The sequence below is a fragment of the Phoca vitulina genome, unplaced genomic scaffold (assembly GCF_004348235.1).
Source record: "Phoca vitulina isolate PV1807 unplaced genomic scaffold, GSC_HSeal_1.0 scaffold95, whole genome shotgun sequence".
NCBI lineage: Eukaryota > Metazoa > Chordata > Mammalia > Carnivora > Phocidae > Phoca > Phoca vitulina.
Genome location: NW_022589798.1, coordinates 1,325,031 through 1,341,943, shown reverse-complemented (window position 1 = coordinate 1,341,943; position 16,913 = coordinate 1,325,031). Strand labels below are relative to the sequence as shown.

Genomic DNA, 16,913 nt, shown 5'->3' with positions numbered 1-16,913 from the left:
AAGCTGGGAGGCACAAAGTCACAACCCCATACATCTGTCTTCGCTCTGACTTCCTACTCTCAGCGACTCAGAGAGAGTAGACTTTAAACCGAGTTAGGCCTGCCCTCCGTCCCTTCTCTCGCTCTGCCCACTCTGTGTTGATCTCCTTCATAACCTGTCATGTTCTATCATCGTGATGTTTCTGTATGTACCTCATTCTCTCTAATGAGTAGGTGGCTCCAGCTCAGAGTCCCATTCATCTCCACACTCCTGGGGTCTATGCTAGTGGCCCAAGTAGACAGGTGTTAAATATTGCTTGATTTAATTAGCAGCTGAAATCACCTAATCTGTGGAGTGCATCAAAATGCAATATCTAGATATAATGAACTGTCTAGCTTTTCAACAGACATCAGCAATCACTTTCTGTACCATCAGCCTCTTGAAACATAAGTGAAAATAAATATAAATGGAAGAAGATAAACTGAGTTGAAAAAATATGTTATTTATAAGGCGATGTTACAACTTTTCCTTATTTTTTTCTATAATAACAAGAGCTTTGAAGAGTCAGTTTTCTGGAAAACTTCAGATGTTAATTTTAAAACATGTTTCTGTTGTACTGGGTGATGCTACATCTCCGTTGGGGACTATTTGCCCTTGTGGAATGTTTGTTCTGTCTTCAGACTTCCAAATAAGCAAAATGTTGGGAAAACAATACCCATAAAGTAACCTGGTGATTCTGTTCGTCCATCACTTCGGACTCTGCATTCCTGAATTAATAAATAGACGCTCGGATGTCAAGCTGGTGGAGCAAGTGATACATTTTTGAACCACAGCTTCTGGGTAACACAGCTGGGTTATTTATAAAGTGAATTCGTCACATACAAACCAGTGTTTCATAAGAAAGAAGGTCCCATGATTTATTAGTCCCCCCCTCTAACCCCACTGTCAGCACACAGGCACTTCACTTCAAATTTGACTTTATTTTCACTAACTTGACAAAATTTGTCAAAGTGGACATTGATTAAGATGCCATTTATATTGCCCAGAAAGTAAAAGAGGTCTTCCGCATAAAATATTGCTCCGATGAGCAAGTATAAATCACCGAAATTAAAATGTCATCTGTCTAAAGAAGATGTGGTATATATATACAATGGAATATTATGCAGCCATCAAAAAAATGAAATCTTGCCATTTGCAATGACGTGGGTGGAACTAGAGGGTATTATGTTAAGCGAAATAAGTCAATCAGGGAAAGACAAGTATCATATGATCTCACTGATATGAGGAATTTGAGAAATAAGACAGAGGATTATAGGGGAAGGGAGGAAAAAATGAAACAAGACGAAACCAGAGAGGGAGACAAACCATAAGAGACTCTTAATCTCAGGAAACAAACTGAGAGTTGCTGGAGTGGAGGGGGGTGGGAGGGATGGGGTGGCTGGGTGATGGACGTTGGGGAGGGTATGTGCTATGGTGAGCACTGTGAATTGTGTAAGACTGATGAATCACAGACCTGTACCTCTGAAAAAATAATACATTATATGTTAAAAAAAAAAAAGAAGAAGAAGATAGTAGGAAGGAAAAAATGAAGGGGGGGAAATCGGAGGGGGAGATGAACCATGAGAGACTATGGACTCTGAGAAACAAACTGAGGGTTTTAGAGGGGAGGGTGGTGGAGGGATGGGTTAGCCCAGTGATGGGTATTAGGGAGGGCATGTATTGCATGGAGCACTGTGTGTTATATGCAAACAATGAATCATGGAACACTACATCAAAAGTTAAATGATGTAATGTATGGTGACTAACATAATAAAATTAAAAAAAAATAAAGATAAGAGATCATAGTAAAAAAAATGTCATCTGTCTTGGTTGAGCGGCCACATGATCTCCGTGAAAACTCTCAACAGCAAGCAAGGAACTGAGTATCTTCTAAACAATGACAACTTGGATTTGCTCCATGGCACGGGCATCTCTTTGGATCCGGATATCAGATGTTGGCTTTATGCCTCTTCTGTTTCTCAAGGACCCATTTTGAACCCTGCTGCACCCATGTTCTCATGGATGGTGGTCTTTGATTCTTCTAGATTCAAGATTTGACTCTTGTACTTCTCTTGCCAATCTTCCACGATGTACTGGTGGTAGGGGTCGTTGGAGTGCTCTTGCCTCTTGGATTTCACTGTGCTCACCAGGATAGCTACAATGATGAAAGAGAACATTCCGATCATCACCATGAGGTACAAGATGACATAGTAGAAGTTCTCAGCATCCAGTTTGGCTTGTAGGGTCTCTTGCTCAGCTGTTGTGTTCCTGCGCCAGTTGTCCATATAAGTAATAAAAATCCTTTTGAAGACATCTTCCAGCGTCTGTGTCAGATTGGATAAAGTAGGCATATCTCCTTCCTGCTGCAATTTGAATGATAAAATAGATGAACAAGGTGAAGAACACTGATTCTTTCTGCATTTGGCTACTTTAAGGGATAAAGAGAGGGGAATGCAAAGGGGGAGATAATACAATTTCTTCTTTACCTAGCTGGTGATTGAGTGCATATTTTTTTTTTATTCTTTAAGCTTTGCACATGCATATTTATGGACTTTTTGGATGCAGGATACCTTACAATAAAAATTTGATGGGGGACATAAAACTATATATACTATCCCCATTTACATATGTAAATAAATGTAAACATGCAAATGACAATGGAAAAAAGACAGGAAATCGTTCAAAATGTTAATAGTGGGTGGTATACCTAATGAAAATTTTTTCCTTCTTTATACTCTTCCCACATCCTAAATTTTCATCAATCATCTTGCACTACTCTGTTTTTAAACAGACAGGTCAGCTCACAATAGCTAGCATAATGCCTTGTTCTCAACGGCATTCCCCAAGTGTCAGCGGAATGAATGGGCGACTCATGTCTGACTTGTGTTTTCAGAGAATTATGGGGCAGAAGATTGCAAGGGGCATTGACAGCCTTTGCAGTCTGCTCCATCTCCTTTGTCTACACAGTGCTTTTCTCAAGTATTCCAGAGAGGAATGTGTACATCCACATTTGAAAGAAGCACCTTAGTCAAGTGGCACAATGAAACAACCTGAGAGATGGCTCATATTCTTCAAATCCACCTCTCCTCTCCCTCCTCACTGGCGCTGCCCAGCCACCAACATCCCTCACCTTGATGACACAATGCAGTGCAATGCGACCCTCCCCCAGACTGTCTCCTGGGGGCATATCTGTCCCTCTCTTCCCTCCACAGCAGTCATTGTGCTCTTTTAAAGAAGGAAATGGGATCATATCCCCTTGCTTCTAAAATGATTCAGTCCCTTCCTATAGTGGTTAAAATAAAATCCTACTTCCTTCGTGGGGTTCACCTGGCTTGGCCTGAGCTGGTCCCTGACCACCTCCCCAACAACTCTATTCTCATGACAACTGGTCATACTGTCCTTCCTTCCTCCAAGTCAATAAACATTCTCCTGCTTCAAGACATTTGCACATTCTCTTTCCTCAACCTGGAATAATTTTTCCTTTCTCTTCCCTCTGCTACCTCCTTTACTCTCTTGGGCCCAGCTTAACTGTCACTTCTGAAAAAACTCCCTGGCTCTGTTCTAATCAGTTCTGCCCCCCCCCCCCTTTACTCCAATAGCATCTTATTTTTTTTCTTCAAAGCCCTCTTCACAATATGTGCTAATTATGTGTGTATATCGCTGGTGTGTGTGTGTGTATGATTATTGGTTTACGGTGTCATCTTTCCTACTCATCTGTCATTTCCATGAGGACAGGACTCATATCGCCTTTGCCTACCTTGAGACAGTGAATGTGGGCACAGAGCCCGACACATCGAAGACACACAATGGATGTTGAATGAATGAATGGATGTGCCAGGCACATGAGGGGCATTGGAAATGCAGAGATGATGAATATGAGATTTCTGTCTGTGGAAGCTCAGTGTCACAGGAGAGCTGCAAACAAATGGCAATGAGAAGTAACAAAGAGTCATAAGAGGTCTGAACAAAGCGATAAGGGAGCTCAGAGAATGGAGATGAACATGGTACATAGATGGAGCAAACAGGTGTGAATAGAACTGGAAGGAATGTAGACAGGAAGTGAACCTGGGATTAGCCAGGACCTACAGGTTTGCCCAGTCAATAAAAGCCCGAACAAACCTAATTTGCCTAATGCCCTTCTGAAAACAATGCCTCTTCTCTTTAACATGTCTTTCATTTCCTCTTATGAGGAGAGAGGTTTCTGATCTCCCCACTTGCAGAAAGGGCACAAGTACATGTCCAGGTCTTTCTCTGACGCCTTCCCAACATTTCATTCATTGAGAATTATGGTAACTAAGTTAATAGATTTTTTCAATCTGATGTTTTAAGTCCTATTATTCAAAGGGCTCTCGGGTCTTCCTCTTGCTCTCCCCTCCACGCAAAGCCTAGAGAATTGAAAAGAAATTGACAAAGAGATAAGATTGCCCCAAAGTACATGCCAAGCACGTTTTCCAAGCAATGTAACAGAGACAGGCTTTCTCCCCCTTAAAATAACACAGTTCGCCGTGAAGAGTATAGCTAAACTGGCTTTAATCCTATGCAAGACATCACCGCTGGCTCCTTAACCCTCCCGGAGATGAGATCTGCTCATTTTGGGGGAGTTCATGCTTGTTTCATCAATCAAAAGACAACCCACCCCTGTGTGCTATGTCAGGGCTGGTCTTACCGGTATGATTCCTTCACCTGTGAGTGTTCTCACCCTCTCTTTCTGCCAACCCTTCTCCACATCTTCATCCAGTAAAGAAACCTGTGATTTGGCCAGCTTGTATACCCCCCCACCTTCTGCACCCTCTAGAGAGACTTCAGTTTCCTTTTGTGAAGCCAAATGGAAAACTGGATAGAACATAGAGACAAGTAAAAAAAAGAACCAGGAGAGCTAAGTGTACAGAACGAAGGGCTGGTGGAGGTGTAGAGAAGTCCCAGGAGTGAGTGACGGGAGAAATTCAGTCTGGGGGGTGCTGAGCCAATGCAGGGCAGCAGAAAACTAGCAGGGGGAAGGGGGATCCCCTTCTGGGCAGAGAATCAGCTCCCCTGCAGTGTTTTTTTCTAAGGTGCTCTCAAGATTGGAATTATTCTAGTTATTTTTGCTTATCAGACAGCACTTTTGGATACTACTCCAGTTTGCACTGGGCCACGTGAGGCCCTGCCTTGGATCTGAGTCTCTCCCCGCCGCCCCCCACAGAGGTGATAGCATTGCAAGCTCCTAAGTGCTCTGAGCTCCTCTGCCCACCCTGCCTCCCACGTATCTCCTTTGTGGGTTGTGCCACTGTGCTTGGAATCCCACCAGTGACTCCTCTGAGCGGAGGATGCGCAGGAGGATAGGGCACACTCACTGCCAACACCATTGTGCGAATGTTTTCATCAAAGCAATGACACCACCTATGAAAAATCTAGGCCAGCGCCTCACTTGTAGGAGTGCTCAATTGTGAGTCCCTGTCTTTTCAGGGCTCTGAGAGAATGCAGACATAGGAGAGCTATGTTTCGACGCTCGGCAAGGCCATCCAGGACAGGGTGCTTCAAGGGAAGCCTCGAGATTCCACAGCTAAAATGGGAATGGGGCTCTTTAAGTAAGTATTGAGGGGGAGGGGAGATGGAGCACAAAAGAGAGAGGAGAGGGCATTGGAGTAACCTCGGTCTTCTGATGTCCCCGAGTCACCCTGCAGAGGAAGAAAGAAATACAGTTTCTATAGGACAAAGGAGCTGAGTCTCTCCAGACTCACACATAAAAATGGCGGTATGTTCTTGTAGTTTAGAAACCACCCCCCCCACCCCGTCTGGGGTCACCTCATCCACAAGTTTTCCCCCAGACCTCTGTCTGAATTGGAGATCCTTTTCTGTGCTTCAGCAAACTGCCATGTTTGTCTGCTCATTTTCAATTACCCAGGTATTGTGAGCTCATTCATGTGATACTCAAAACCACTCTCTGACACTGGGATTATTAGCTCCAATTTACAGATAAGGAAACTGATGTTCAGAGAGCTGAAGTCATTTGGATCATAATTACATGGGAGTTTGAGCTGCTGGGGGTCAGGGATCTACTGTTTTACTCATCTTTGAATCCCAGGGCCTTACATCATGGTTGATACATCGAAGATCTTTTTACTAAATGTTCGGTGAATCAGTGAATGTTCCTCTCTCACGTACTATGGATTTCAGCTGGAAAAGACTAGAACGGTGATTCTCAACCTACTTGCAGGAGAGGAAGGGATTCACAAACTCCTTGAAAAATGAAATTAAACAATCTGATTCTATTCTTCCTCCCCCAAAAGTATATGTATGCACATACAAAGCTCTACATTCAATTTCAGGGGTCTCCCGGGCCCCCTAAAGCCCAACCAAGTATCCCTGCAACAAAATATCTTTGAGTTGAAGGACTTCAGTGCTGGATTCCACTGGAGTTGTTTGGGTTTGTTTCAAGGTATGAGCATGGCAACATTCACCAACCTGCTACTGGAGCTAATACTGATATTTGTTCAGCTCTTCTAACATGGACAAAGGCTCATGGCAAAGCTTCTTGGGGCACCTGGATGGCTCAGTCGGTTGAGCATCTGACTCTTGATTTCATGATCCCATGATCCCATGATCTCAGGATCGTGGGATCGGGCTTTGCGCTCAGCAGGGAGTCTGCTGGAGGTTCTCTCCCTCTGCCCCTCCCCATTCCCCCCCAAAATAATAAATAAATCTTTAAGAAAAAAAGCAGATCAGGAGGTGCTTCTTGATAAGACTTAATCATAGAGTGAAAAGGGCTCAGGTAGATTAAGTACCTGGCCCCTGGCCAGGCTGAAAAAATTAAGTCCAAGGGAGATTCATATTTTGAACACTGTTGCATGAGACATGGCTAAGTAGTCTGTTTGTTCCATAACCAAGGAAAAAGCGAATTGGTGTGTGAAAGCAATTTTACTGATGGACATTATGCTAGAACATTCTAACAGGTTTAAATTTATGATACTCAGAATAACTACTTAACTGATAGATCTTGATCACATTTGGCATACATATTATCCCTCTCTAAGTAGAACACCATAATAAGTGTTTAGTAATGTGAAGACTGTTATTTATGTTCTGTTGAGCCATATGAAATTGCCATTTCTATCTGTTAAATATGGCCACTAATGGCAATTTCGTATGGGTCAACCTAACATAGGTGGACCTATATTTTCAGGCATTTTCAATAAATAGTTCTTGGTCAAAGAACAGGATGGGCCTCTAGAGATTATTTAGGCTAGCCTGCTCATCTGGCAGGTGCAGTAACTATAGCCCACAGAGCTTAAATCACCTGTCCAGCATCACAGGACTTACATGTTGACCACAGTGCTGGGACTAGAAACCCAAGTTACCCAGGCTAGCACCCAGCCCCCACTGGGCCCTAGCAGAGGTCACATGTTCCAATACCGCCCCATTTCCATCACCTGTGACAGGACAGCTCAGCTGGGTAAAAGAAATGAGACCAAGACCATGGTTTCAGCTCACGTACACCAAGTAGTTGTGCCCTATCTTCAGGACACATAATGATCCCCTAATTCCAGCTGTGTTTGTCACAGGTGTGTGTCATTCACAACAGAGACAATCTGGACACTGTAAGGAAAGTAACACCCACTTGATCCCAAACCCCAAAGTTCTGTTTTCCGGAAAGTTGGTAGTGGGGTGCTGGGGTGGTGCAGTTGGTTAAGTGACCAGCTCTTGGTTTCAGCTCAGGTCGTGATCTCAGTGTTGTGAGATCGAGCCCTGTTCAGCCGGGAGTCTGCTTAAGACTCTCTCTCCCTCTCTCTCTCTGCCCCTTCCTCCACTCTTTCTCTCTCAAACAAATAAATAAATCTTCAAAAGAAAAGAAGGAAAGATGGTGGATCATTAGCATCACCTGGGTCTAACAAGGCGGTGAAGTCTTCTGTTGTTGCTGTTGTTGTTGTTTCAGAGTTTTAGAGAGAGTGAGAGTGCACAGTGGCGGGAGGGGGAGAGGGAGAGAGAATCTTAAGCAGGTTCCACACTCAGCATGAGCCAGAGACGGGGCTCAATCCCATGACCCTAAGATATGACCTGAACCAAAATCAAGAGTCAGACTCTTAACCGACTGAGCTACCCAGGCGCCCCGAAGTCTTTCCATTTTTATATCAAGAATAGAAAAGGATATGATTATCTGCATTTACCATGAACATTCCATAAAAACACTTTCAAGGGGTGCCTGGGTGGCTCAGATGGTTAAGCCTCTGCCTCGGGCTCAGGTCATGATCTCCAGGTCCTGGGATCGAGCCCCGCAACCCATGTTGGGCTCCCAGCTCAGCAGGAAGTCTGCTTCTCCCTCTCCTCCTGCTTGTGCTCTCTCTGTCTCGCTCTGTCTCTCTCTCTCAAATGAATAAATAAAATCTTTAAAAAAAAACACTTTCAAAATTTTCATCAGAGTATAAAGAAATGAGGAAGGAAAACAATACTAAGAATTAGAATAAAAATGAGGGGGACAAGGAGAAAAAGAGGAAGGGGAAGAAGATGGAGAGGAAGGAGAAGAAGAACAGAGAGAGAGTGAGAGGAAAGAAAGGAAGAAGGAAAGGCCAACTTATACCAGGAAAATCACTCCTTTTATGAATGTCTGGAAAACGGAAATCGATAGCTTTGTTACTTAATTTCTCAAAAAATAAAGAATTTGCGATCAAAGCTTACCTAGGCAGTGCGTGAGCAGTATGAAATCCCCTGCTACAAAGCCAAGCTGCTCTAAACCTCCTGGTTGGTGTTGGCAAGCTCTCGGGGACTATGCATAAATCTCAGCCTGCCGGGTCCCCCTCAGCTTGCAGCCAACCAAGCCTTTGGTAGCCACGGTCTGCAATCTAGGCTTTTATGAACCCAAATGTTTAATCTAATCTTACATGGAAAATTAAATACCAGCCGGCTGTTGGGAATTAACCTTGGTGCCTGATGGGGTGTTCCTGCTTGGAGGCTGGCATTGGGTAGAGGCAAAGTGATGCCAGCCCCAGCCAGGACACTGCCTGGCCACAGTGAGCCCCCCTCCTCAGGAAAAGGCTCAGTGGACAGCACCGTTCCCTGCAGGACTTGTGCTGAGGGCAAGCATCCCAAGGAGACGAGATGAACACGGCCATCTCTGGGTAGGTGCGGGTTGAGGGGAAGGCCAGTATGCCTCCAGGCAAGTGCCCCTATTCTAACCACCTCTTCATAAACCTAATTTTGTTTAAATACCCCTCTTTGAGACAATTTTCAAGTGGCCTTAGAACAGCATTGTTATCTTGTACAGTAGAAACCAGCCACAATAAAGGTACTATACAAAGGACACGGAGGCAAGTCCAGGGAATTATGTAGAGACCCCGAAAGAGCTAAACACTCTCTGCTTACCAAAAGATCCTTTTCTATCATGATGGGAGCCCTTAGAATTGGACAGAGCTAACACCTACTGAGTGTCAGGTCAGTACCTGGTCCTTCTCAAATGCTTTTATTGTGTTAGTCTCATGCAGTCGTTGCCACAACCCAAAGTAAAGGGACTCTGAGCTTTACAGCTAAGGAATCCAGGCACAGAGAGGTCCAGAAGTCAGGCTGACATAGAGGTAGAGCCAGGATTTGCATCTAACCCTGAAGGGTGGCCACAGTAGCGACACACCACCAAAATCACTTGGAGGTCATAGGGTTGCCCATCACTCTCATATAGCTGTGCAAAGTAAGATGGCCTTTATTTTACAATTGAATTTTCTCATCAAAGGGTGCTCTGGGCAATGTGGCTTGAGGTGCATTGGGTGGCAAGAGGAAGATGGTTAGGATATCAAATTATCTACAACTCCTCGTAGTAGTTAACGTAGTGGGCCGTCTAAAGAAAACAAGGATCTCTGTAATTCCACGCCAGCTTCTCATGACACCATTTGTCCTCATAGATTGTCTTCACTGAACACTATTCGGTAACCTCAACCAGACAAAAAAAAAAATGGTTTGATGGTCCAATTGGGCTAAAAGTGTCTCCATAGGAACGGAAGCCTTTCAAATGGCTCCCAGGGACATTCCACTGGGGCAACTCTGCCACCTGCTGGTGGAAACGAGGAACAGAGACCAACGTCTCCCTCACTCCTGAAACAGCCTTGACCATTTAATTTGGTGTCTTGCATTCTCCCAGTGGAAAGGTGAGGAGAATCAAAACAGCATGCAAGTCTACACTTCAGCAATTTGAGGTCAAACTGGAAGGCAATACATCATAGAGGCTGAGACTTTGGCTTTGGAGACTGACAAACCAGGTGAGCAAATTACTTACGTTCCTGATCTCTGGATTCTTCATCTGGAAAACGGGAAGATTAAGAGCTCCTACCTCATTGGGTTGTCACCAAAGTTAAATGAGATAATGAATGGAAAGCACTTAGTACAGAACCTGACACATAGTAAGATAGAAAGTGTTTTATAAGTATTAGCTTTTGCTATTATTTTTAAGAGAAGGACGCAAGAGGACATGGCAGCGAGAAGCAGAGCTTGACCAGACTCACCAAGGAAAAGAACATTCTAGCACTGTGTGAAGAGTAGCTCCTTAGTGGTTTATTTTTAGATAGCTCCTACTCATGCCCTGATACTCAATTCACACAACTGGAACGAGATGAGGATCTGACAGAGTGGATGAAGAAGCAGAGTATAAATACGACCCAAACATCAGCTGTGGGCTGGAGAAGAAAATGGGAGAAGGATAGAGCTATTTCATGTCTCCCCCTGACAGGCTTCAGCCCCCCTGGCCTCTGCAAAAGGCTCTCAGTAGATTCACCCTGCATTGTCCCCAACAGGAGAGTAAAATGGTATCTGCGAGAAAGCGAGGTTCATAAAAGCAAATGTTCTCTTTGAAAATCAAATTGCAACCTACACCTTTACAGAGTTCCTCTGCCTACGTATGGCATATGTTTTTAAAGCCCAGGGAGTTGAGTCTGCTTTTTGATTTAAAATTGGATGTTACTCAGTTCCACATCCAGCACTAAACAAACCCCAAATTCCTTCGAAAGATAAGAACAGTGGAAGACTGTTTAGAATTGAGCCCGCCTTTCAAGCTACTAGTACTGTTTTTAGGGCACCACTATGATACAAACTAAAAGGCTAGCAACTGCTAGTGGCAAGTAATGGGGAAGGCAAAAAGTTGGGTAATTGTCTTTGGAGAATTTCCAATCAGTCAGTGCCTCCCTGCTCAAGGCAATCCTGGTAGGAGATATCCCGTATAGGCTCTACCTACTGACCTCCTGCTACAGTAGGTAACTCTATGTCCACATCCTCTTTCCTCTCCACACCCTCCCAGTAGATCACAATTCACAGTTAAATCCAAATTCAGACTTTACATTTCTATGGTAATGGAAATATTGTTCTTTGATGACCCAGTTACCTCTCTCCTATACAAATTTTGGTTTTCAAGGAGTAAATTATGATTTTGTTGGGTTTTTTTTTCATTTTCACAAAGCTATACCCCTCAATGGCTCAACATCATTACTCATTAGGGAAATGAACTTACAACCACCATGAGATACCACCACACACCGACTGGAATGGTTAAAATCCTTTTTAAAGAACCAACAACACCAAGTGTTGATGAGAATATGGAGTAACTGGAACTTTCTTACATTGCCGGTTGGAACATAAAATGGTACCACCACTTGAAAACAGCTTGACACTTTCTTAGAAAGTTACCATGGGACCTTAACAATCCCACTCCTAGATATTTACCCAAAATAAGTGAAAAAAAATTGTGTCCACACAAAGACTCACACGTGAATGTTCCTAGCAGCTTTATTCATAATAGCTAAAAATTGGGAATAACCCAAATATCCCCCAATAGATAAATAGGTAAACAAATTGTAGTATATCTATACAATAGAATATTGCTCAAAAATAAAAAGGAACAAACTAATGATACATGCAACAACGTGGATACATCTCAAAAACATTACCTGAACAAAAGAAGTCGGATACACAAAAAAAAAGCTGTACTATATGATTCTGTTTCTAGAAATTCCAGAAAAGGCAAAAGTAATCTATAGTGATAGAAAGAAGGTCAGTTGTTTCCTGGGGCCAGATAAGGGGAAGACTGACTGCAAAAGATTGAGTTTTATGGGGTGACTGAATTGTTCTAGATCTTGATTGTGGTGGTAGTTACTGGGTGTACACATTTGTCAAGATTCACTGAACTGTACCCTTAAAATGGATACATGTAATTTTATGTAAAGTCTACCACAATAAAGTTGGTTTCTTTTTTTTTTTTTTAAGATTTTATTTATTTGAGAAAGAGAAAGCATAAGCAGGGGGAGGGGCAGAGAGAGAAGCAGACTCCCCCTGAGCAGAGAGCCCGATGTGGGGCTCCATCACAGGACCCTGGGATCATGACCTGGGCTTAACTGACTGAGCCACCCAGGCGCCCAATAAAGTTGATTTCTTAAAAATCCATGTTTATGTAGTTGAGTTGTAAATTTATATCCCCAGCCCAGTTCTCTCTTCTGAACTTCAGACTCAAATGTCCAAATGCTTGCTTGACATTTCCACGTGGATGTCTAATGGGTATCTCAACTTCAAGGTCCAAACAGAACTTTTAATTCTCCCACCAAATCAGCTCCTCCCTCTGCCCCATCACAGCAAAGTGGCCCCACCATCCTCCCAATTCCTTAAGCCAAAATCCTAAAAATTAGTGTTGATTCCTTTCTTTTCCTGACCTCCCTGTTGGGGAATGTCATCAAAAAGATGTGACCACCCAATGACCTGTGAGCTGAACAGGGGCTCCTGGAGGCTCCTCAAACCCCACCCTGTCCTTGGAATGTGGGTTCTGCTCACCTTTCCTTCTCCCAGAGGCTGCTCCAAGAACGTGGCCTTGAGATAATGATGTGGTATTGAGAACACCTGCACAATATATGTGTCTAGACCCAGTTAAGGCCTCTTTATAAACTTTTAAGAGTTTGCAAGCAGGTGTGGGGATCCATTTGTCTTGATGTTGCCCAAGGTGAGGCTCATATGTATGTTCCCCTTGGAACTTTAAACCTGCCACCTACCAGCTCGAGTGGCCACTTCTCTCTTCAAGCTCTCCCTGCCCTCTGAGTACAGGGGCTAGTTTCAGGTCATACAGGGCAGCTGCTGGGAGGGTTGCAAACCAATGCTCCCACATCCAATCCATTAGCAAATACTGTTGACTGCCTCCCATCAAAGAAAACTCTCTCCAAGCCTTGAGCATGGCTGTATGAATTTGCCTACTGGGTGACATTGAACCCACCAGAACCTTGGCAACCCACCCCAACTTCTTTGAAAAACGTGCTGGGAGCTTTTGTGTGAACTAGTGTAACAGCCAAATGCAAAGAAGAACTACAATCCATTTCATGAGCCAGCCAGATACCTGTTCTCAGAATCTTGCCCTTTTTTGTTGTACTTTCTCCCTGTTACCCTAAGCCTACTTCTTCCCATTTCTGCACAGACTCTTTGACCTTGTCTCCTTTGCCTGGAAAGCAAGAAATTCTACTTTGTTTGTTACTGCTCTGGTGGTCTTGTGTTTTAATTTGACATCTCAAAACACATCCCAAGTCAGTCTACTTTCTTCAAACCACCCTCGGCTCATGGCTGAACTGTGTCATGACTTACTGTCTTCAGCTTTCCACTCTTTGTCCCCATTCATCCACTTCTAAGAGGGACCGCATAAATCAGAACATGCTAGTCCCTGTATGAATCTCTCCACTGGTTTCCCAGCATCTTCAGAATAAAGTCCAGAATGCCTGGTGCCATAGAGCACCTAGCCCCTTGTCCCCTCTCTGACCTCTTCTTCCTCTTGTAGCCTGATCCTGCCTCCCTGCTCTTCTCATTTCTGCCATAGGGTCTGTATTAATTTCCTATTGTTGCTGTAACAAAATACCATAAACTTAGTGACCCAAAGCAACACAAATTTATTATCTTGAAGTTCTGGTGGTCAGAAGTCCCAAGTGTGGGTAGGGTGGTTCCTTCTGGAGGCTCTGGAGGGAGAGCCTGCTCTGGAGGCTGCCCCAATTCCTTGGAAGGGGTGGTGGCCCTTCCTCATATCACGCCAACCTCTGCTTCCACCGTCACATCTTCTGACCTTTAACTGACCCTACTGCCTTCCTCTTCTGAGGACCTTGGTGACTGTATTGGGCCTGAGACAATCCAGGGTAATCTTTCTCATCTCCAGACTATTATTCAATCACAACTGCAATGTCCCTCGATGTCCCTTTTACCACATAAGGGAAATATATCCACAGGTTCCAGGGGTTGGGGTGTGGACGTCTTCGAGGGGCCATTATACAGCTGACCACAGCACCTTTGCATCGGCTGCTCCCTCTGCCTGGAATGCTCTTCCCCCAGATCTTAGCACAGCTCTCTTCTTCTCCACTTCAAATGACATCTTCTCAGACAGGTGTTTTTCTGTTGTCCCAATCTGTCACCAGTCACCTTACTTTATTTTCCTTGTAGCATTTTTTATGGTCTGAGTTGTGCAGGGCTGCCACATACTGTGGCGTAGGTCGGGCACTGCATAATGGGAGGACGCCCTCACTGAGAGTGGGAATGGAGTCTGTGCACAGCCCACACCCTGTGAGTGTGGCATCTTGGAATTCTGAACTTACCCGATTTTATTGCTTGCTATTTCCTTTTCCTGCCTCAAACTAGACCTTGAGTCCGTGACAGCAAGAACTTTGTCTGTATTGCTTTTCCCGAGTCTGGTTGAACAAAAGCTCTCAATGCTTCCTAAACTCTCGGAAAAGACTGCAATTCCAGATCCTGGCGCTGAGGAAACCAACCACCCCATCTATTTACAAGGTGCTGAGATTATTCTCTCAATCAAAAAGATACTTGGAATAGAAACTTTGCATCATTTTGAGAGCATTAACAATATTTGAAGTTTCCAAATAGGACTCCTAAAACGGGACGTTTTCTTTGATGTTTTTAGCACGAGCATATCAGTTTTGTGAAAAGCTGGAGCTAAATGTGCTGAGAAACCACTGGTACTTTCATGCAGCTGCACAACAGCTTCTAATTTCTCTGTCCCCAGCTTCAGAATATTACAAGAGCTGACAATGGTTCTGGAGCAATGACACCACTTGACTAAGGAGTCACTAGAATGGTCTGTCTTCTTTATGTCTAAAAGAAGCTTAACCATTTCCAACAAATATGGCTTTATCAAGGATTCCACTCCCCAGATGTGTGGGGATTTTGCTAAGAATCAGGCCTACTTTTGCTTAGAGCCCAGGTCCTGTTAGTGCATCCAATGAAACTCTTTCCAGGAGGTTCTTTCCAGAAGCATCATTGGCAATATCTCCCCTCATTCCCAAGCCCTTCATTTGGGCACTGTGTTGAGTGGGTTTTCTCTGGAGCTTCTGTGTTTAATTCAAAGACAGAAGTCCAGGCTGGAGAGTCTCCAGGGCAAGAAGAGAGCCCCCCAGGCACTTCCCACCCACCCCATTGCCATGGACTCCCAGCCCTCCTGCCCTCCTGACACACTCAGGGTTGGCCCCAGTGGGGGACATCTGTTAAACCCAAGCATCTGCTCCCTTAAGAAATCTTTTCTAAGAACTCTGTTTCCTTGGAAATTTAGAACAAACCCATGGCTCCTTGCGTGGTCTTGGAGAAAACCATCTCCAGGCCTCTGCTGGGTTCCTCTGCTGGCAGCTTTAGGAATTTGCTTCAACTCAGACCCGTCAGGATGGCCCCTATAAAAAAGCAAAAAGACAGATGTTGGTAAGGATGTGGAGAAACTGGAAGCTTCGTACACCGTTGGTGGAATTCAAACTGGTAAAGTTGCTACACAAAACAGTGCGGAGGTTCCTCCAAAAAATTAAAACTAGAACTACTGTATGATCCAGCAATCCCGGGTCTGGGAATTTATCCCGAAGAATTGAAATCAGGGTTCTCGAAGGGATATCTGTTCATTGCAGCACTATTAACAACGGCCAAGATGTGGAAAAAAACCCTACAAATCCATCAACAGATAAATGGGTGAAGAACATGTGGTGTACACATATGATGGAATATTAGTCAGCCTTTAAAAAGAGGAAACCTCTATGTGACAATACGGGGACACCTGGAGGACATCATGCTGAGTGAAATCAGCAGGTCACAGAAAAACACTGTCTGTTTGCACTTCTCTGAAATGTCTAAAATAGTCGATTCAGAGAATCAGAGAGTAGAATGGTGGTTGCCAGGGATTGGAGGGAGGTGGAGATGGGGAGTGACTACGCAACAGGCACGAAGTTTCAGTCAAGCAAGGTGAGAAAGTTCCAGAGATCTGCTATCTAACATGGTCCCTGGAGTCAGCAATGCGGTATCGTGCACATAAAGATCGTTAGGAGGGTAGAGCGTGTGCAAAATATTCTTACTACAGTAAAATAGAATTTAAAATGAAAGACTTCACTTCTCGTTAGCAATCTCAAGGAGAAAGCACAGCTTTACCGAGTATCCAGAAAAGGGATGGCCCAGGGGCACCTGCTGTCCAGTTCTGGAGAATTCCTGATGACCACTTTCTATTGTATGGTCCTTCAAGCTTGATAGGCAGGGTGTTTAGAATAGGTTCCCCTCTGCTAGGGCTGGAGAAACAGTCTACACCAGAGGCTGCAGTGTTCAAAACAACCACACTGTGTCCCCACAGCGCTGTCAAGCATGCTTGACTCATAAAGTTACTGAGTCCACAGGTGTTAGTTGTGCGTAGCTGATAAAAATGGCCTTGGACTGCTCTGGGTGGGAGAGCCCTCTTCCCTGCTGGCCCTCATTGCCGACAGTCCTTAGCAAGGCTTTGGGTTGATTTCTTTTTTAATTTTTATTTTAGAGAGTGATGAATACAACCATTCTATCTATTTCTTGTTTATTATTTTTATTTTGAAATCAGACTCAGAGGAAATCACAAAAATGCTGAGTTCCACCTGCCCTTCACCCAGCTTCCCCCAATGGTGACATCATACATAACTAGA

General features: G+C 44.1%; 1 protein-coding gene across 1 annotated transcript; it reads right to left on the bottom strand.

The window, feature by feature from the left end:
- Positions 1 to 1,997: 1,997 nt before the first annotated feature.
- KCNE2 (potassium voltage-gated channel subfamily E regulatory subunit 2) lies at positions 1,998 to 2,369 on the bottom strand. Its single transcript, XM_032396934.1, has one exon. It carries the CDS (start codon positions 2,367 to 2,369, stop codon positions 1,998 to 2,000), a length of 372 nt encoding a protein of 123 aa, XP_032252825.1.
- Positions 2,370 to 16,913: the final 14,544 nt, after the last annotated feature.